At 47.6% G+C, this 13513-nt stretch overlaps 1 protein-coding gene across 1 annotated transcript; it reads right to left on the reverse strand.

Annotated features, from left to right (window-relative positions):
- Positions 1 to 714: 714 nt before the first annotated feature.
- Positions 715 to 12201, reverse strand: MAPK13 (mitogen-activated protein kinase 13). The gene is made up of 12 exons (XM_085083228.1): positions 11211 to 12201; positions 8066 to 8195; positions 7660 to 7718; positions 6499 to 6607; positions 5472 to 5501; positions 4979 to 5026; positions 3933 to 4047; positions 3500 to 3571; positions 2943 to 3022; positions 2409 to 2487; positions 1350 to 1526; positions 715 to 1017 (listed from the first exon to the last, which is right to left on the reverse strand). The coding sequence occupies exons 1-12, from the start codon at positions 11327 to 11329 to the stop codon at positions 938 to 940; spliced, it is 1098 nt and encodes a 365-aa protein (XP_084939354.1). The 5' UTR covers positions 11330 to 12201; the 3' UTR covers positions 715 to 937.
- Between the last annotated feature and the right edge of the window lie 1312 nt (positions 12202 to 13513).

The following is a 13513-nucleotide window of genomic DNA, read 5'->3' on the forward strand; positions in this document are numbered from 1 at the left end:
TGAACCTGGCTGATCACCATGGGGAAGGAGGTGTTGCAGTCCAAAGGTGTTATCACAGCAAGCAGTTGTGCCTGCCTAGCACTGCACTATCAGGTGACTATTGATAAGCTGGGGATCTGCAGATACACCAGTTTCAGCACAGGCTGGAAAACTTCCTGCAGATCCATATTCAAACTAACTTGTGCAGCTGCTTGGGAAACCCAGTCTGTCACTGTGGGAAGTGGTCTTGAATTCTCAGGCTGTGTTTGCTGCTGGCAGTAAGGAGGAGATGGCACTGATCAAATCTCAGGAGATGAAATAAGCAGGAGAAAAATTAAAAAAAAGAGTTTGTGGCTCTTCAGAGGGGAAGCACCTGAGCAGAATTTTGTGTATAGGATGAGTTAGTAGCTGCTCTGAACACAGGCTGATCCCATGGTGCCCTGGAGCTGACACCATCCCAGCAGCCTTGCTCTGCAGGATGCTCTGGGACTATTCAGGGAAGCAGGACAGTCACAGTTAGATTGAACAAGGTCTTGTTAGCTCAATTTCAGTATATCTGATCTTTTTTCTTAGGACTCACTTCCCAGTGAATTTTACCTTTTTCTTTACCTCATCCATAATTAATGTACTAAACCCTGTGCTTGACAAGACTAATGAGAAAGAAAGAAACCCCTCCTCTTTCAAGTGGATAAATATGGGGGGGGAAAAAAAACCAACCAGGTAAAATTCTCCCACTTAAACTTTCATCAAGAATATATTTGTCTTTTATGTTGAAAACTGTTTGGGGTGCTTCCCCTTTAGTAGAACAAAGTCCAATGCCCACAGCATGGTGTCATCCTTGGGCTGGCACACAGAGAGAAGTCCCACAGGCCAAATGATGGCCACCAGCAATGCAGTGTGGAATGAATTTGATGTGTCATCAAGGAGAACTGAATCCCAGCCACAGCTGCACCAGTTGCTATAATGACATCCCACTTCTCTTCTTTGAATCCTTCCGTGCAATGGGGCTGAAGGTCAAGATCTCCTTGTAAATGTGCTCTTGGAAAACAGAACAAAATAACCGTGAATGCGTGATTTTAGAGGACACAAATAAAAGTTTGAGTGTTGGATGTGCAGAGAGAAAGGCATTCAGTGGCAGCTGAAAGAGACAAAGGAGAGACACAAAAAAAGTCTGCCTGAAGAGCTGGAGGGATCTTTGCTGAATGCATAAAAGCAAGAGCAAGGCAATAATCTGTGCACTACCACTGAGGCATCAGGAGGCAATCCCAGGAGGCAATCCCAGGAGGCTTCCTCAGCATCTGTACAGGAAAGAAAGAGGGAAAGGAAAGTCCCATGCTAGACAGGAACCTCAAAGAAAATAAACTTCTTACTTTTCCACTCCTCTATTGACAGCTTTTCATGTTCCAGAGAATCATCATAGGAGTGTTGTGCCTCTGTCTCCTCTTCAATATCTCGGAACTGGTCGAAGTAGGGGTGAGCCAAGGCCTCTGTTGCTGTAAGACGCTTTTCCACATCCAGCTGCAGCATCTTGTCAAGCAGGTCCACAGCTGTAGAGGATGAGAACAGGGCTAAGAAAGGTGCAGGAGGGAATAGGCACCCTGTGCATCAACCCTGCAAGTGTCACACTGCTATTTCCAGAACATCTCCACACCTGAAAACTGAAAATATTCCTCAACCTGGTCAATGCAGCAAGGTGCTCCCATCAGTGGAGATGCAAAGTCTGCCCAACAGCAGCCTCAGGGAGCTCTTATTAACAGAATTTAAATTGTGCAGAAATAACAAATTAGACTTGAAAAAGCCTTGCTGCACAGAAACATGAGGAGTAAAACAGTAACCTCAAGATATTTTTCAGTTTTAATCATTTGCTTTCATTCAGAGCCCTGCATCTCAAAGTAGTCTTCACTTGAGAAATCTGTAGAGAAATCTGTACATCCATGGTAAAGGGGAGGGCAGGAACCTCAGATACTGACTAGTGTGTCAGCTCCATTCCTGCTTGGTTTTAACATTTTTAGGCTTTATTCCGTTGAGTTTCTAGATGAGTTTTGCTTGCTCTCACTTCTAACCTACCTGGGAAGAGAGCTTTTTGTAAGAGGTCAATTCTTACCCTGAAAATTGCACATCTGCTGTCTGTTGAGTATTACTAGATACAAGTGTTCAACAAATAGGATCTATACTGTACTTAGAAAACAATAATTAGTAAAGTAGTAAATGGCCAAGAACAGCAGAACATCACCATTGTAATGCCAATAAAATACAATTTTGCTTTTAATTGGTACATAGTTTTCCTGAGGAGGGGCAGGGGCACAAGCTGCAAGAAGAAAAGTAGCAATAAATTATGAGAAAAAGGAGAAATAGAGTTGGGGCTACTGCAGTCACTTTGCCTCGTTTCCAACTGTGAATACTCATGAGAAATGCTGGGCATGACTTACCCTGAGGATTTGCTTTAGGGAAAAGCACAGACAAATCCTTCTTGGGGATTTTGGGAAGGGACTTGATATAACTCTTGGCCTAAAAGAGCAAGGAAAGAATAATTACTGCACGTGGAGAGGTGTGAAATACACAGTCTCATGGCTCTGATGAGCAAAGGCAAATGGAGAGAACAGCAAAGCATCCCAGATGTCACATTTCAGCAAGCAGTTTACAAGGAACTATTTTTATCCACTGAGACAGAGAAATACTTCTGTTTTCAGAGCCAGTCTGGAGACCAGAGAAGGTTGGTGGTTTGCTGGGGCATCAGGCACCTCCTGTGGGAGTCCCTGCAGTACACAGCAGCTCCCAACACAGCACCAGCTCCATCAGCTGTGCCACCAGCACAGACAAATGTCCTCCTTGCCAAGGGGAAAAGCCCTTGCTGCACTTCACTGCTGCTGTAGAGGCAGCACCTCTCCCATGTCAAACACAAGTTGACTTCTCCCCCTGACACCTCTGCCAGCAGCACCCAAATCCACAGGGAACTTCCTTACCGCTTTGTCCTCCAGCTTCTCCAAAAAGTCTTCTCCTGGATTCCCTGTTACTTTCAGGATCTGGGTCAGTTGATCCAGGTCTGGCAAGCTGTGTTAAAGATCAACCATTGAGGAGCAACCCTGGGATACTCCCCAGCTCAGCCAGAGAGCTACAATTAGGTCATGGTACAAACCCAACACAGTCACACAAGCAGAGATTCATAAGGCTGGCAAGAAAAGCTCCAAGCCTTTCTTGGCTTGCCATTTCCATCAAGAGATCATTTTTCTGGCACAACTATGCCAGGACACACATTCATGGGCTTGAAAGGATATACAAAGCTTTGGGAATGGAAACTACACAAGGTTGAACAGCTGATGTAGAGCCACACCAGCTAAGAGGCAGATTTCTAAAGTCCCCTCTTTGGTGTTTCCCACACCAAAAGTCTGGTCCTAGTGATTACCTCCTGATAAACCAGACTGACACCAGTTTTTCTCAGCAGCCTCATTCATAGAAGCCCTTTGACACACACCAAGAATTATTACTCCCCTCAGGGGAAAGGTTCAGCTTGAAAGGATACAGTCTTTTCCTTTAAAGAGTGTTTTCCCAGTCAGCATTTCTGCCATGATACAGCCAATAGACCAGATATCCACTGTTCAGAGAGAAAAAGGAAGGGAAAAAAAAAAGAACAGGAAAAAAGAAAAAAAGGACATTAAAAAGGCAACAGTGGCTGATGGGGCTGTCGCTTTTGCTGTTGCTTGGAGCAGGCACTGATTTAAATTTCACTCCCTCCCACCTTCCTCTGTTCTCTCTATGCTGCTAAAATCTCTGCTTTCATCACTTCCTGCAAGCACCAGCTCTGGGAGTTGTGCAACACCTCTGGGACCTGCTCTGTTCTGAGGGAACACCGATGATAAAGAGGAAGAACAACTGGACAATTATGTGAGATTTGACCCAGCAGGATCCCCAGGTTTGTCACCAGAGAGTCACACTGCTGGGGCAGGGCTGCTCACCTGTCTGGTTGTAATGCATCCAGTTCAGGATGACTTCAGGGGCTCTGTACCACCGTGTGACCACGTAGCCAGTCATCTCAGCATCAGCCTGTCTGGCCAAGCCAAAATCCAAGATCTGCAGTTCCAAAGCAACAATAAGGAGAAGGAAGGGCAGGAGAGAAAACAGAAATCCTATGGGCAAGTGAGACTCTACTTGTAAGAGAAAATGAAGTAGCTCCAATCAGATAATAACAAAGCTCCAACTACACCACAGACACCCATGGGATGGTTCAAAGAATTAATATATCTTAATTCCATTGTAAATTGCAAGCCAGCTGCAAACCCAGCTGTCATGAGAAGACCCTGCTGAAAGGATCAGTGCTCTGTGCTCCCTGGAAGGTCACTTCCTTTCTTGAAGCTTAAGTTTCAAGCCTATGTGCTGTACTGGAGTTGGTCAATGAGCTGGTGGTGAAGGCATGCTCCCAGGTCACCACAACTCACCCTTTCCTATAAGAACACCTTGCAGGTGACACAGCATGGCCTCTCCCTCAATGCTGGAGATGAACAAGCTTGACCCAACCTTTATGGGCAGCAGAGCCACTCCCTGTAATATACATTACAGAAAATGCTTGCTAGAGCACCACACCAGCCAGCTGCAAGCAAACCCATCACAGCAACCCTGAAAATAACTTTGTCTGCAGTCACAACCACAATGGCCATGAGAACCAAAGGGCAACTGCAGGTGAATCCAGTCACCCTTCAGGGATCATCCACTGACTGCAAGTATTGCTCAGCAGTGTTGAATTTATCTAGGAAGTCATTAGCCAGTGCCATGCCACAGGAATTACAGTGACAGAAGGTTCATTTGGAGTCTTGTGCCTTGATTCAGCACGTTACATCAGCAGGGGAGTATTTCCCACTGCCTGCAGCCGCCAAGTGACACAACGCCTGGAATCGAGGCTCGGGAGGAAAGAGGACACATGACAGTGCCAATTTCCTGCTGGCAGAGCACATCCTCCACGATCTGATGTGCTGCTGCTGCTGCAAAGTGCTGCTTTGCCACCTACCTTCAGCTGGCAGTCCTCGTTCACAGCCAGGTTACTTGGCTTCAGGTCCTACAGTAGACAAGAGCAGAAAAATATGGATGTTTCAAGCTGCAACACATCGACACAAGCCTGAGTTGAGCTTCTGCTTGCCTTTTATGGGGTCCCATAACACCCCAAGTCCAGAATCAATTCAGCAAATGACTGAATTAACACCATGCCTGCTGTACTGTACAGCTTTGGATTACTATTTGATTTTTCTGACACAGTTTTAATTCAAAAAGCATCATAAAATGCTTCTCAGCTCATCAGAATATACAGCATTTTCTCAAAATACTGCACAAATGAGCAAATCCAATTGTATATAGGGTGTAGGATGGAAAAGAGAGCAGACAGGATGGAAAATTAGATCAGACAATGCTATTAGTGAGATGATGGTTAGGAATTTATTAACTTTATGACTATGCTGTGTTTCTCAAACAGACAAAAATCAGAATAAGAGCACACATGAACTTACCCTGTGGACGATGCCAGCTGAATGAATATACTGCAATAAAAAGAGGAGCCACAATGTGATCACCAGCAGACAAAATTTTCTGTTCTCTAGCAGAGAAATGAGAGCTACAAACAAGAACTTGCTGAGAACACACCTCTGCAGGCTGCTGCAGGTTCCTGGTCCCCAGGGCAGCCATTTGAAAAGAAATCTCTGCCCCAATTTACTGACATTTGCAGTATTTGTAATGTTATTGCCAGTCCAAAGAAGATGCACAGAGCAGAAGAGGAGGCATAAGGCAATAGTTCATTAGAGCAACTACAACAGCTTCAAACTGTAAAGGTCATCAAGGTTACAGCAGATGACATGAAAAGGTGGTTATTTTGGGTGTTCCAAAAATAATCTCAGCCTAAATACATAAGATTGCAAAAACTGACTACTGGCTTTTAACCTTCTGTGTGTTCTTCGCCCTTTTATTTAAAATCAAGATAGCAATGAACAGGAGATTTAGGTGAACTCGTTGATGCCTGTAAGGCACTGCTGTGGCTCCAGGTGAAGGATGTTAGAGGGCAGCTGTAAAGCTCTGTCTCTACATCTCAGAGCTGGCAGCCATTACTTTCAGCTCCCTCAAAGCCAGCTAGAGCAAGATATTCCTTCCTTATGCTACTGAATAGAAAATAATTCCCTCTGCGGTCTCCCCTGAGAGCCTCTGGTATGGATGCAGCAGAGACTGCTGCTGCCAGTCTCTCACTCTCTGTGTAGAGTTTTGCTCTGTGAGGGTTTTGGCAAGTCAGAGAGAGATGCAAGTGCTTCCATGAAAAACCAGTCACAAGGCTGCTGATTACTTTGACACCCAATGGACTGAGGTGAGCAAACACTTGTTTAATTGATGTGTGCTGGAACAAGAACAGTTCAACAAACAATACCAGTTCTTCCATAAACTCTCCCCATCTTCCTGTACAGTATTGGAGGGGAGTTTAGTCAGGGTGAACCCAGAGGTGACACACAGAGGAGACACAGGGAGTCACTAAACTCCTCCAGACCCACCTACCTTCAACCCTTTCAGCATCTGGTAGACCAGGTACTGGATCTTTTCATCACTGAATTCATGTCCCATGATCTTTTGTAAATCTGTCCGCATGTATGGCATCACCAGGTAGCTAAAAGGCAGTAAGACAAGGCCCTGAGTCTGGAAGAAAAATGCAGGGGACCAGGCTAGCCTTGTTCTCTCCTGGTTTGGTTTTTTTTTGGCTGTGTAACTCACTGTAACAAATATGAGTTGTTGTGACAGTGTTCCTGGCTAACTCGCACAGCCTGCAGTGAAGCTGGAATTTCAACCTGTTCTGAAAATTGCTCTTTCTCCTCCCCTTAAATTAGATATCTGATGTCAAGTAAGAACAAGGATGTTCAGGATCCTGAATTAGTTTATTTTAGACCTTGATTGAAGTTCAGTTTTGGATGGCCTTTTGCCACTCAGGAGCTGAAACATTTTACACAGCAAAACAGCTGGCTCCTAAATTTTTCTTTGTAATGTTCTCCAGCCCTGCCTCAGAAGACAACATTCAGCTTCTTTCAGTATCTGCCTGCTGAGGCTGCTAATTAATTGCTGGTTTTCCTGCAGGAACTGCTCTGAGAACCTTCATATGATTTTCCTGCAGGCTGCCAAACACTCAGCTATCAGCCAAACCCAGGCACAAGCTGCTCATCTGCAGTGATGGGGAAGGGAAAATGATTTGTCCAACGTGTCCATGAACACTGAGAGAAAATGCCAAATAAAGTTAATTAAATAAGAAAAGCCAGAATCAGGAGGAAAAGGACAGATCTTCCAAATTCTCAGTTTAAATTCCCTGAGGCCTGATGAGCAATACTTCTCCCATTCAGAGGGCAGCCTCTTAGGTCAGCAGTCACACAGGCAGTGTTAGCATGGATGACCCTGCCTGTGCTGTCTCATGGAATGTGACACATCCTCATGGCACAGGTTGGTCTGTCCATGCTGTGGTCTCCCTGCCCTGAGCAGGAATGGGATCTGTTTATGTGTTCTGGCTGTGTCAGCCATGGGAACCGATGTGTGCTTTTGAATCTCCGCAATATTTGGGGATGCCTGGCTCTTAGTCTGGTCCCTTTGCACCTCAACCCTCTCTGTGATCCTGCTGCTACACAGGTGTCTTGGAAAACAGTTCAGTCTAGACAGAGCAAACAACTCCAAACTTACAAGTCCTGGAACCCCTGGTATGACGCAGTGGAGGTAAAGACATCAAGCAGCCCAATGACCTGAGGAAGGAGAGAAGCCACCATTTAAACCTGGAAAGCATTTGCTGTGCACATGGGACTCACCAGCTCTCCACTGGCACATGCACGTGGATGAGCACAGAGAATTCCATCTGAGGAATCCAGGGACTCCTCACTGATGCTGCACAAATGTTTTCCCTCTTACTAATAGCTGGGCTCACCCATTATACAACCTGCTCCAGCCTGGGCACTGCAAACAGGTTGCAGGTAAACCCTGAAACTGCCTGCACATGCCAAATGCAATTTGGTGCATCACCAAAAAGGCCTTGCTCCCAGGTGGCAAGGAAACACCCCCTGTACTAGCAGGAAGAGGAGAAATGAGCACTTACATTCTCGTGTTGCATGTGCTTCAACAGCATCAGCTCTCTGTAGGCTCTCTTGGCAAAGATCTCTGACTGGAATGGGCGGCACAGCTTCTTGATGGCCACTTTCTCCCCCGTCTTCTTGTCTATGGCTGAACTGCAGCAGGCAAACGAAAAACATTCTGACATCAGCAGTATGTTTTAACGAATTCTGCAGTCCCAAAGGTCATCTCCTAGAGATGACTTAATTCTTGTGCTCACAGAGAAAGGCCCTTTGAGGAGCTCAGTGGAGCTCTGCACATAGAGGTGTTAGCCTGGGTGGCTTTGGGCAGCAGACCACAGCCTGTGCTCTTTGAAGGACAAGGTGGGACACCAAGCAAAGCAATAATGGCTCATCTTTATTCTCTTTAACCTGCGGAAACGAGCTGGAGCAACAGCTGTGAGAAAGGGAAACACAAATGGTTAAAGGTCAGAATTAGTTCTGACTCTGCCTTCTCCTTCCCTAATGCAGGGAGATAAGGGAATAAGGATATGGAAATTTCTGCTTTGCCATCTGCTTGGAGGTTGTATTTTAAGGCAGGCCAGCTGCCTTCGCTGTATTCTGGGGCAAAGGCAGTGGATGTCACACGTTGAAAATGCTGCTGCAATTAATTCTGCTGCATTCAGAATCCTCAATGCTACACATTTGCTTCTGTGTAAGAACACGTCTAGCTGAAAATGAGACTCTTTTCTAAAGCTAATGAAAACATGGTACAACAGCCATCACTGCAAACATGATGTGCTATTCCCTTTGGTCACATTTGCTGTTCACAGCTGGACGTGGCCATCCTGTGACAACTTCTCTTCTTCTGGAGGCTCCTTGCTCAGACTGTAAAGGAGGCCCCACGTTCCAAGTGGGAATGGAGGTCCTCAGACAGACAGCTGTAATTCAGGACTCTCAGTGGTGTTTTCCAGAGGTGCCTCAGCCCCTCCTTGACCCCTCCCAAGAGGCAAACAGATGAAAAAATTATTTTCCCTGGCAAATCCCACCATGGATTCCCAGAGCAGTTCCCACTGCTTCGTAAATCCCTATCCAGTCCCCCATGGGAAAGGAAGAGCTATAAATTATAGTGTTCAATCCCATGGCTTCTAGCTGCATCCTCCAGCCTTGCACTGACACATTTCCCTTTTGAGTCAGGAGAAGCAAAGGAAGTGCAGAAACAGCTGCACAAGGCAGCTGAAGATCTGCAGGGTATTGTAGGAGGATTTCTGGTGAGGTTTTATCTCAGTTTCAGGACTTCAGCAGATGTCAGCACTGCCTAAAGTTTTCTGAGGAGCCAGGGAAATAAAAGGAAGGGACTTGGACCAAGGAGTCAAACTGCAGAATCCAAGGCAGATTTCCCAATCCAAGGGTGCACATTCTTACCTGCCTACAGAGCATCCAAGCCCATTACCCAGCACAGGAGAGCTGGTGCTGGAGCTCCAGCCTGCACAGCACAGACAGTGCTGCTTACAGCCTTGCCATAGGCACAGCCCAGAGCCAACTCACTCCATAGAGCTGGGAGAGCTTTCCATGTTCCTCCCAGCACAGATTTAGTGAACTGATGCTGTTTGGGGTGACACCAGGCAGGCAGAGCTGTGTCCCTGCCTTGGCTGGCAGAGATCAGCAAGACCAGCGTTGGAGGAGTCAGAAGATTCTTTCACAATTACATTCATTTGGAAGCCAAATCACTTCATTTTGGCAAATTAATAAGGGGAGAAACAAGCCTTTGCTGTTTCTCCTGGGTTACTTTCTCAGCTGCTCAAGAAGGTGTAAAACCGCAGCTGCACAAGGCTGCAATAGGAAAGTTTCCCAGCAATTCCCAGCAGAGGACAGCAAATCCTAACTCCACACGCTTGTGCCTCAGCTTTGTACAGGAATAGCACTGAGCCCTCCCTGCTGAGCGCTGTCCATTCAACACCACTACAGACCCCCGGGCTGTTCCAACACCCTTCTTCCCTCCTTGAGACCTCCAGAGCTGCCGAGACTTTTATAGGGACCAGGAAAGATTTGTCTTGATGTTTGTTTTTTTGATGTGGGTAAGGCAATTTTGAAAGGATTTCTCTCTTCCTTTTTTTTTTTTTTTTTTGTCCTGTATTTATTTTCCTTCCTGATTTCATCTGTGATAAAAATCAGAGAACACTGTACAAATATAAATTAAAAGTCAGGTCTAATCTTGCCTGATTTTGCAGGACTCACTTAAGAATCCAAGAAGCATAAATACACGTGGGCAGCCAAGTGGGCGCCTCTCTGTAAATTGGAAGTAGGGGGAAAAGGACAAAACCTGGGTACCAGGGTTTCAGGATTAGTGCCAAAGGCAGGCCAGACTTTGCCCAACACCTATGAAAACGGACACACCTTTTTTTTTTTATTATTTTTAGCTCAGCACGTTGTGAAACAAGGGCTCTCTTCAGATACTATCAAAGGACTGTTTCATATTTAACCTTTCAGAGTTGCCCATCTCCTCTGGTTTGTCAGTGTAAACCAAGCCATGTCTGACTTGAGCTTGTTCTTCCTTCAGGCATCTTTGCCCAGCTCAATTAACCAACGGCAGCTCCTGCTGCTCTCTGGTAGGTTGGAGATTATCATCAGCCATGAAGGAAGTCCTAGTCTGTTACTGATCCTGGTTTATAACAATTTCTATCCACTTTCTGATTTCAAGCTGGAAACAGTATCAGGGTGGGGGCTGTATTGTCCAATTGCTTCCCCCAGTCAGCCCAGCCTGAGCTGCCTCAGACTGAGCAGCGAGGATCCCCTGTTCCAGCACCCACCTGTTATCACCTACAAATCTCTTCCAGACACCCAGCTATTCCCGTGCCTCCTGCCTTAGCTGCCAGACGGGAATCCTAACGCAAGCTCGAGTCCAAAGCCGCTCAAAAGCTGCCTGTCCCCGCTGCCGAGGTGCCACTCCAGGATGCCCTGCCTGCCCGCTCCCCTCTCTGCCCACGCGGGGTGACCAAAGGGGCAAACAAGAGGGCGAGTCTCCAGCCCAGCTCCGGAGCAGGACACCAAGCGCCTCCATCACTCATGCAAATATCCTTCCTTAATGGAGGGGTTGCTGCCAAGCACCTCCTCGTTTCCCCCCCGGCGCGGAACCTTCAAACCCCCAGCCCGCCCCGCTGCCGCGGGCAGTGCGACAGGGACCCCACTCACCACACCGAGCCGTAGGCCCCAGAGCCCAGCGGGTGCAGGGATGTGTATCTCCTGGGCAGCTCCCAGAGCGTGTTGTTCACCTCCTGTCTGTAAAAGCCTCTTCTCCTTGCGATGTTCATCGCCCGACGGGTGCGGGACAGCCACCCCCCCAGAGTAGTGGAGTACGGGAGGGCTTCTGGGGTGAGAGCGGGGCAGGGAGGCTTCCTGCGCTGGTAAAAAAGGCTCTAGCAACTTTCCTTCTCTCTTTTCAGCTGTTGCGAGCGTGAAGGGACATGTCTTTGGGCCCTCCTCCCTCCGCCTCCACATTGGCAGAGGTGAGGCATCGGGTTTCCTGACACGCCTCGGTGCTGTACAGGTGCCTCTGGGCTCTGCTGCTGGAGTGGAGCACGGAGCCCCGGCCGGGCACGCCTCTGAGAGCTCCTGGCATCCACCGCGCTCACTGCTGCTCCATCAGCCGAGAAATATCCGCACGGGGCTCCGAGAGGGGCTCACGAAATCCCTCCTCCGCACACGGGGATGAGTAAGGACTTGTCGAGCCGGGAATCCGCGGGACAAGCCACAGCACCGCGTCAGACAAGCAGGGACATCCTTGCAAAGTCGATGGACAGCTCCAGGCTCGTGACAAAGGACACCACGGGGTCACATCGATGGCGATTTTCTCCCAAGCCTGGCTTCCCAGCAGTGCGGGGAGGTGCCGAAAGGAGGGTGAGGTTCTCCAGGTGACTGCTGGGGGGAGGTTGAGGAGCAGCTGCGAGATGGGAACATCCCCAGTACAGTTTGTGCCCCAGGCTTTGCTGGGTGTGGTTTCATCTCCCGCAGCTGGTCTAACCTTCCTGGCTCTTCTCGGACAACACAAAGCTCGGGTTCGCTGCTGTGTCTGTGACAAGTCACACCAGCAAACCCAGTCCCCGAGAAGGTCTGTGCCTGGTAAGGAAAGAGCACCTCAACCTCCAGCATCAGGGGGCTCAGGTGGGGCTCCTACACAGGAGGTGCATCCTCCACACTGCCCAGAGGAAGTGACTAAGCTGGGCCTTACCAAGCCAGCCCAGCTGCTTGCACAGTGTCCTTCCCCACCAGCCCTCCACCCTGCCCACAGCCTCTGCTCCTTCCATGCAGGTCACCTGCAAACGTGTCCCTACAGAAAAAACACAAGCAGAGGTTGGGGAAAATTCACTGTGCCTGCATTCTGTGCAACCACTGCATTCGTTCTTATGTTCTTCAAGTAGCCACAGCAGAGTCTGCTGTTCATAAAACACAAACCAGGACAAGGCACTGTGGCAATGTTTGAACCTTGCTCATGGTATCTGTGTAATCAGCCCTGGCTGCAGCAGCAGCACAGCCAGGAAGTAAACCATGGCTTGGCTGGGTCTGTAAATACACCTGTGAGCAAGAGGTGTCACTGCAAAGCCTCCTGCTCCTCAAGCAAACGTGTAACTCCCTGGTTATTTGATGAACACAACCCTTGCTCAGCTCCTTGTGCACATGCAGGTAATCAGCACACAATTAGGGAGTCGTAAATAGCTGGGGCATGTCTAGGCTGTCTGAGATGAGTTAACTACAGTGACCAAATCAACCAGGAAACTTTAGGATCATGGAAACCTTTCGGTTGGAAAAGACCTTCAAGATCATCAAGTCTAACCACAAGCCCAACTCTGCCAAGTTCACCAAAAGTGGTAGGATGACCCAAAAATCCTTCTTCAGGCACTCTCTAGATACAGCTGGGAGTGACAATCAGGGTTACAATTTTGACCATGCTTCCCTTCTAGTAATAACCATTTCACCATAGGCCTACCCAAACTCCCAGCATATTCTTTCCCCCATGATGGCCCCATCACTGACTGGAGCACAGTTGGACAGCAATTTGCAAGTGTTGCACACTGACTGTTAAGCATCATGAGTTAAGTCATTTGATTTTATAGATGTAGTTCATTTTTTTCCTCCCAATTCAATTATCACTGATTCAAGTATTTTTTTGCCAACCACGATGTATTGTAACTGAGCACATTCTGGAATTTTAAGTCTTGTTTTCTGGGAGAAAAAAAATAATCCCAAACAACAAATTACTGGTCCTGTTTAGGCTTTTTTTTTCCCCTCTCCTCAAGCTAGCAGACAGCTGAAGTGAACAGGAAGCCTCATGGGGCTGAGAGAACACCCCCAGCACTGTTCTATTTCCTCAAATCAGCTGCCTGACTGGGATCAACACCACCTCCCTTGGTTCACTAAAGCCTAGAACTTCGTGATTCAGGGTTGTGTCAGTGTGAAGAACAGAGCTTTCCACCACCAGTGAGACGGCAGCTAAGAGG

Source organism: Lichenostomus cassidix, chromosome 26 (genome assembly GCF_008360975.1).
Source record: "Lichenostomus cassidix isolate B80296 chromosome 26, HeHo_3.0, whole genome shotgun sequence".
NCBI lineage: Eukaryota > Metazoa > Chordata > Aves > Passeriformes > Meliphagidae > Lichenostomus > Lichenostomus cassidix.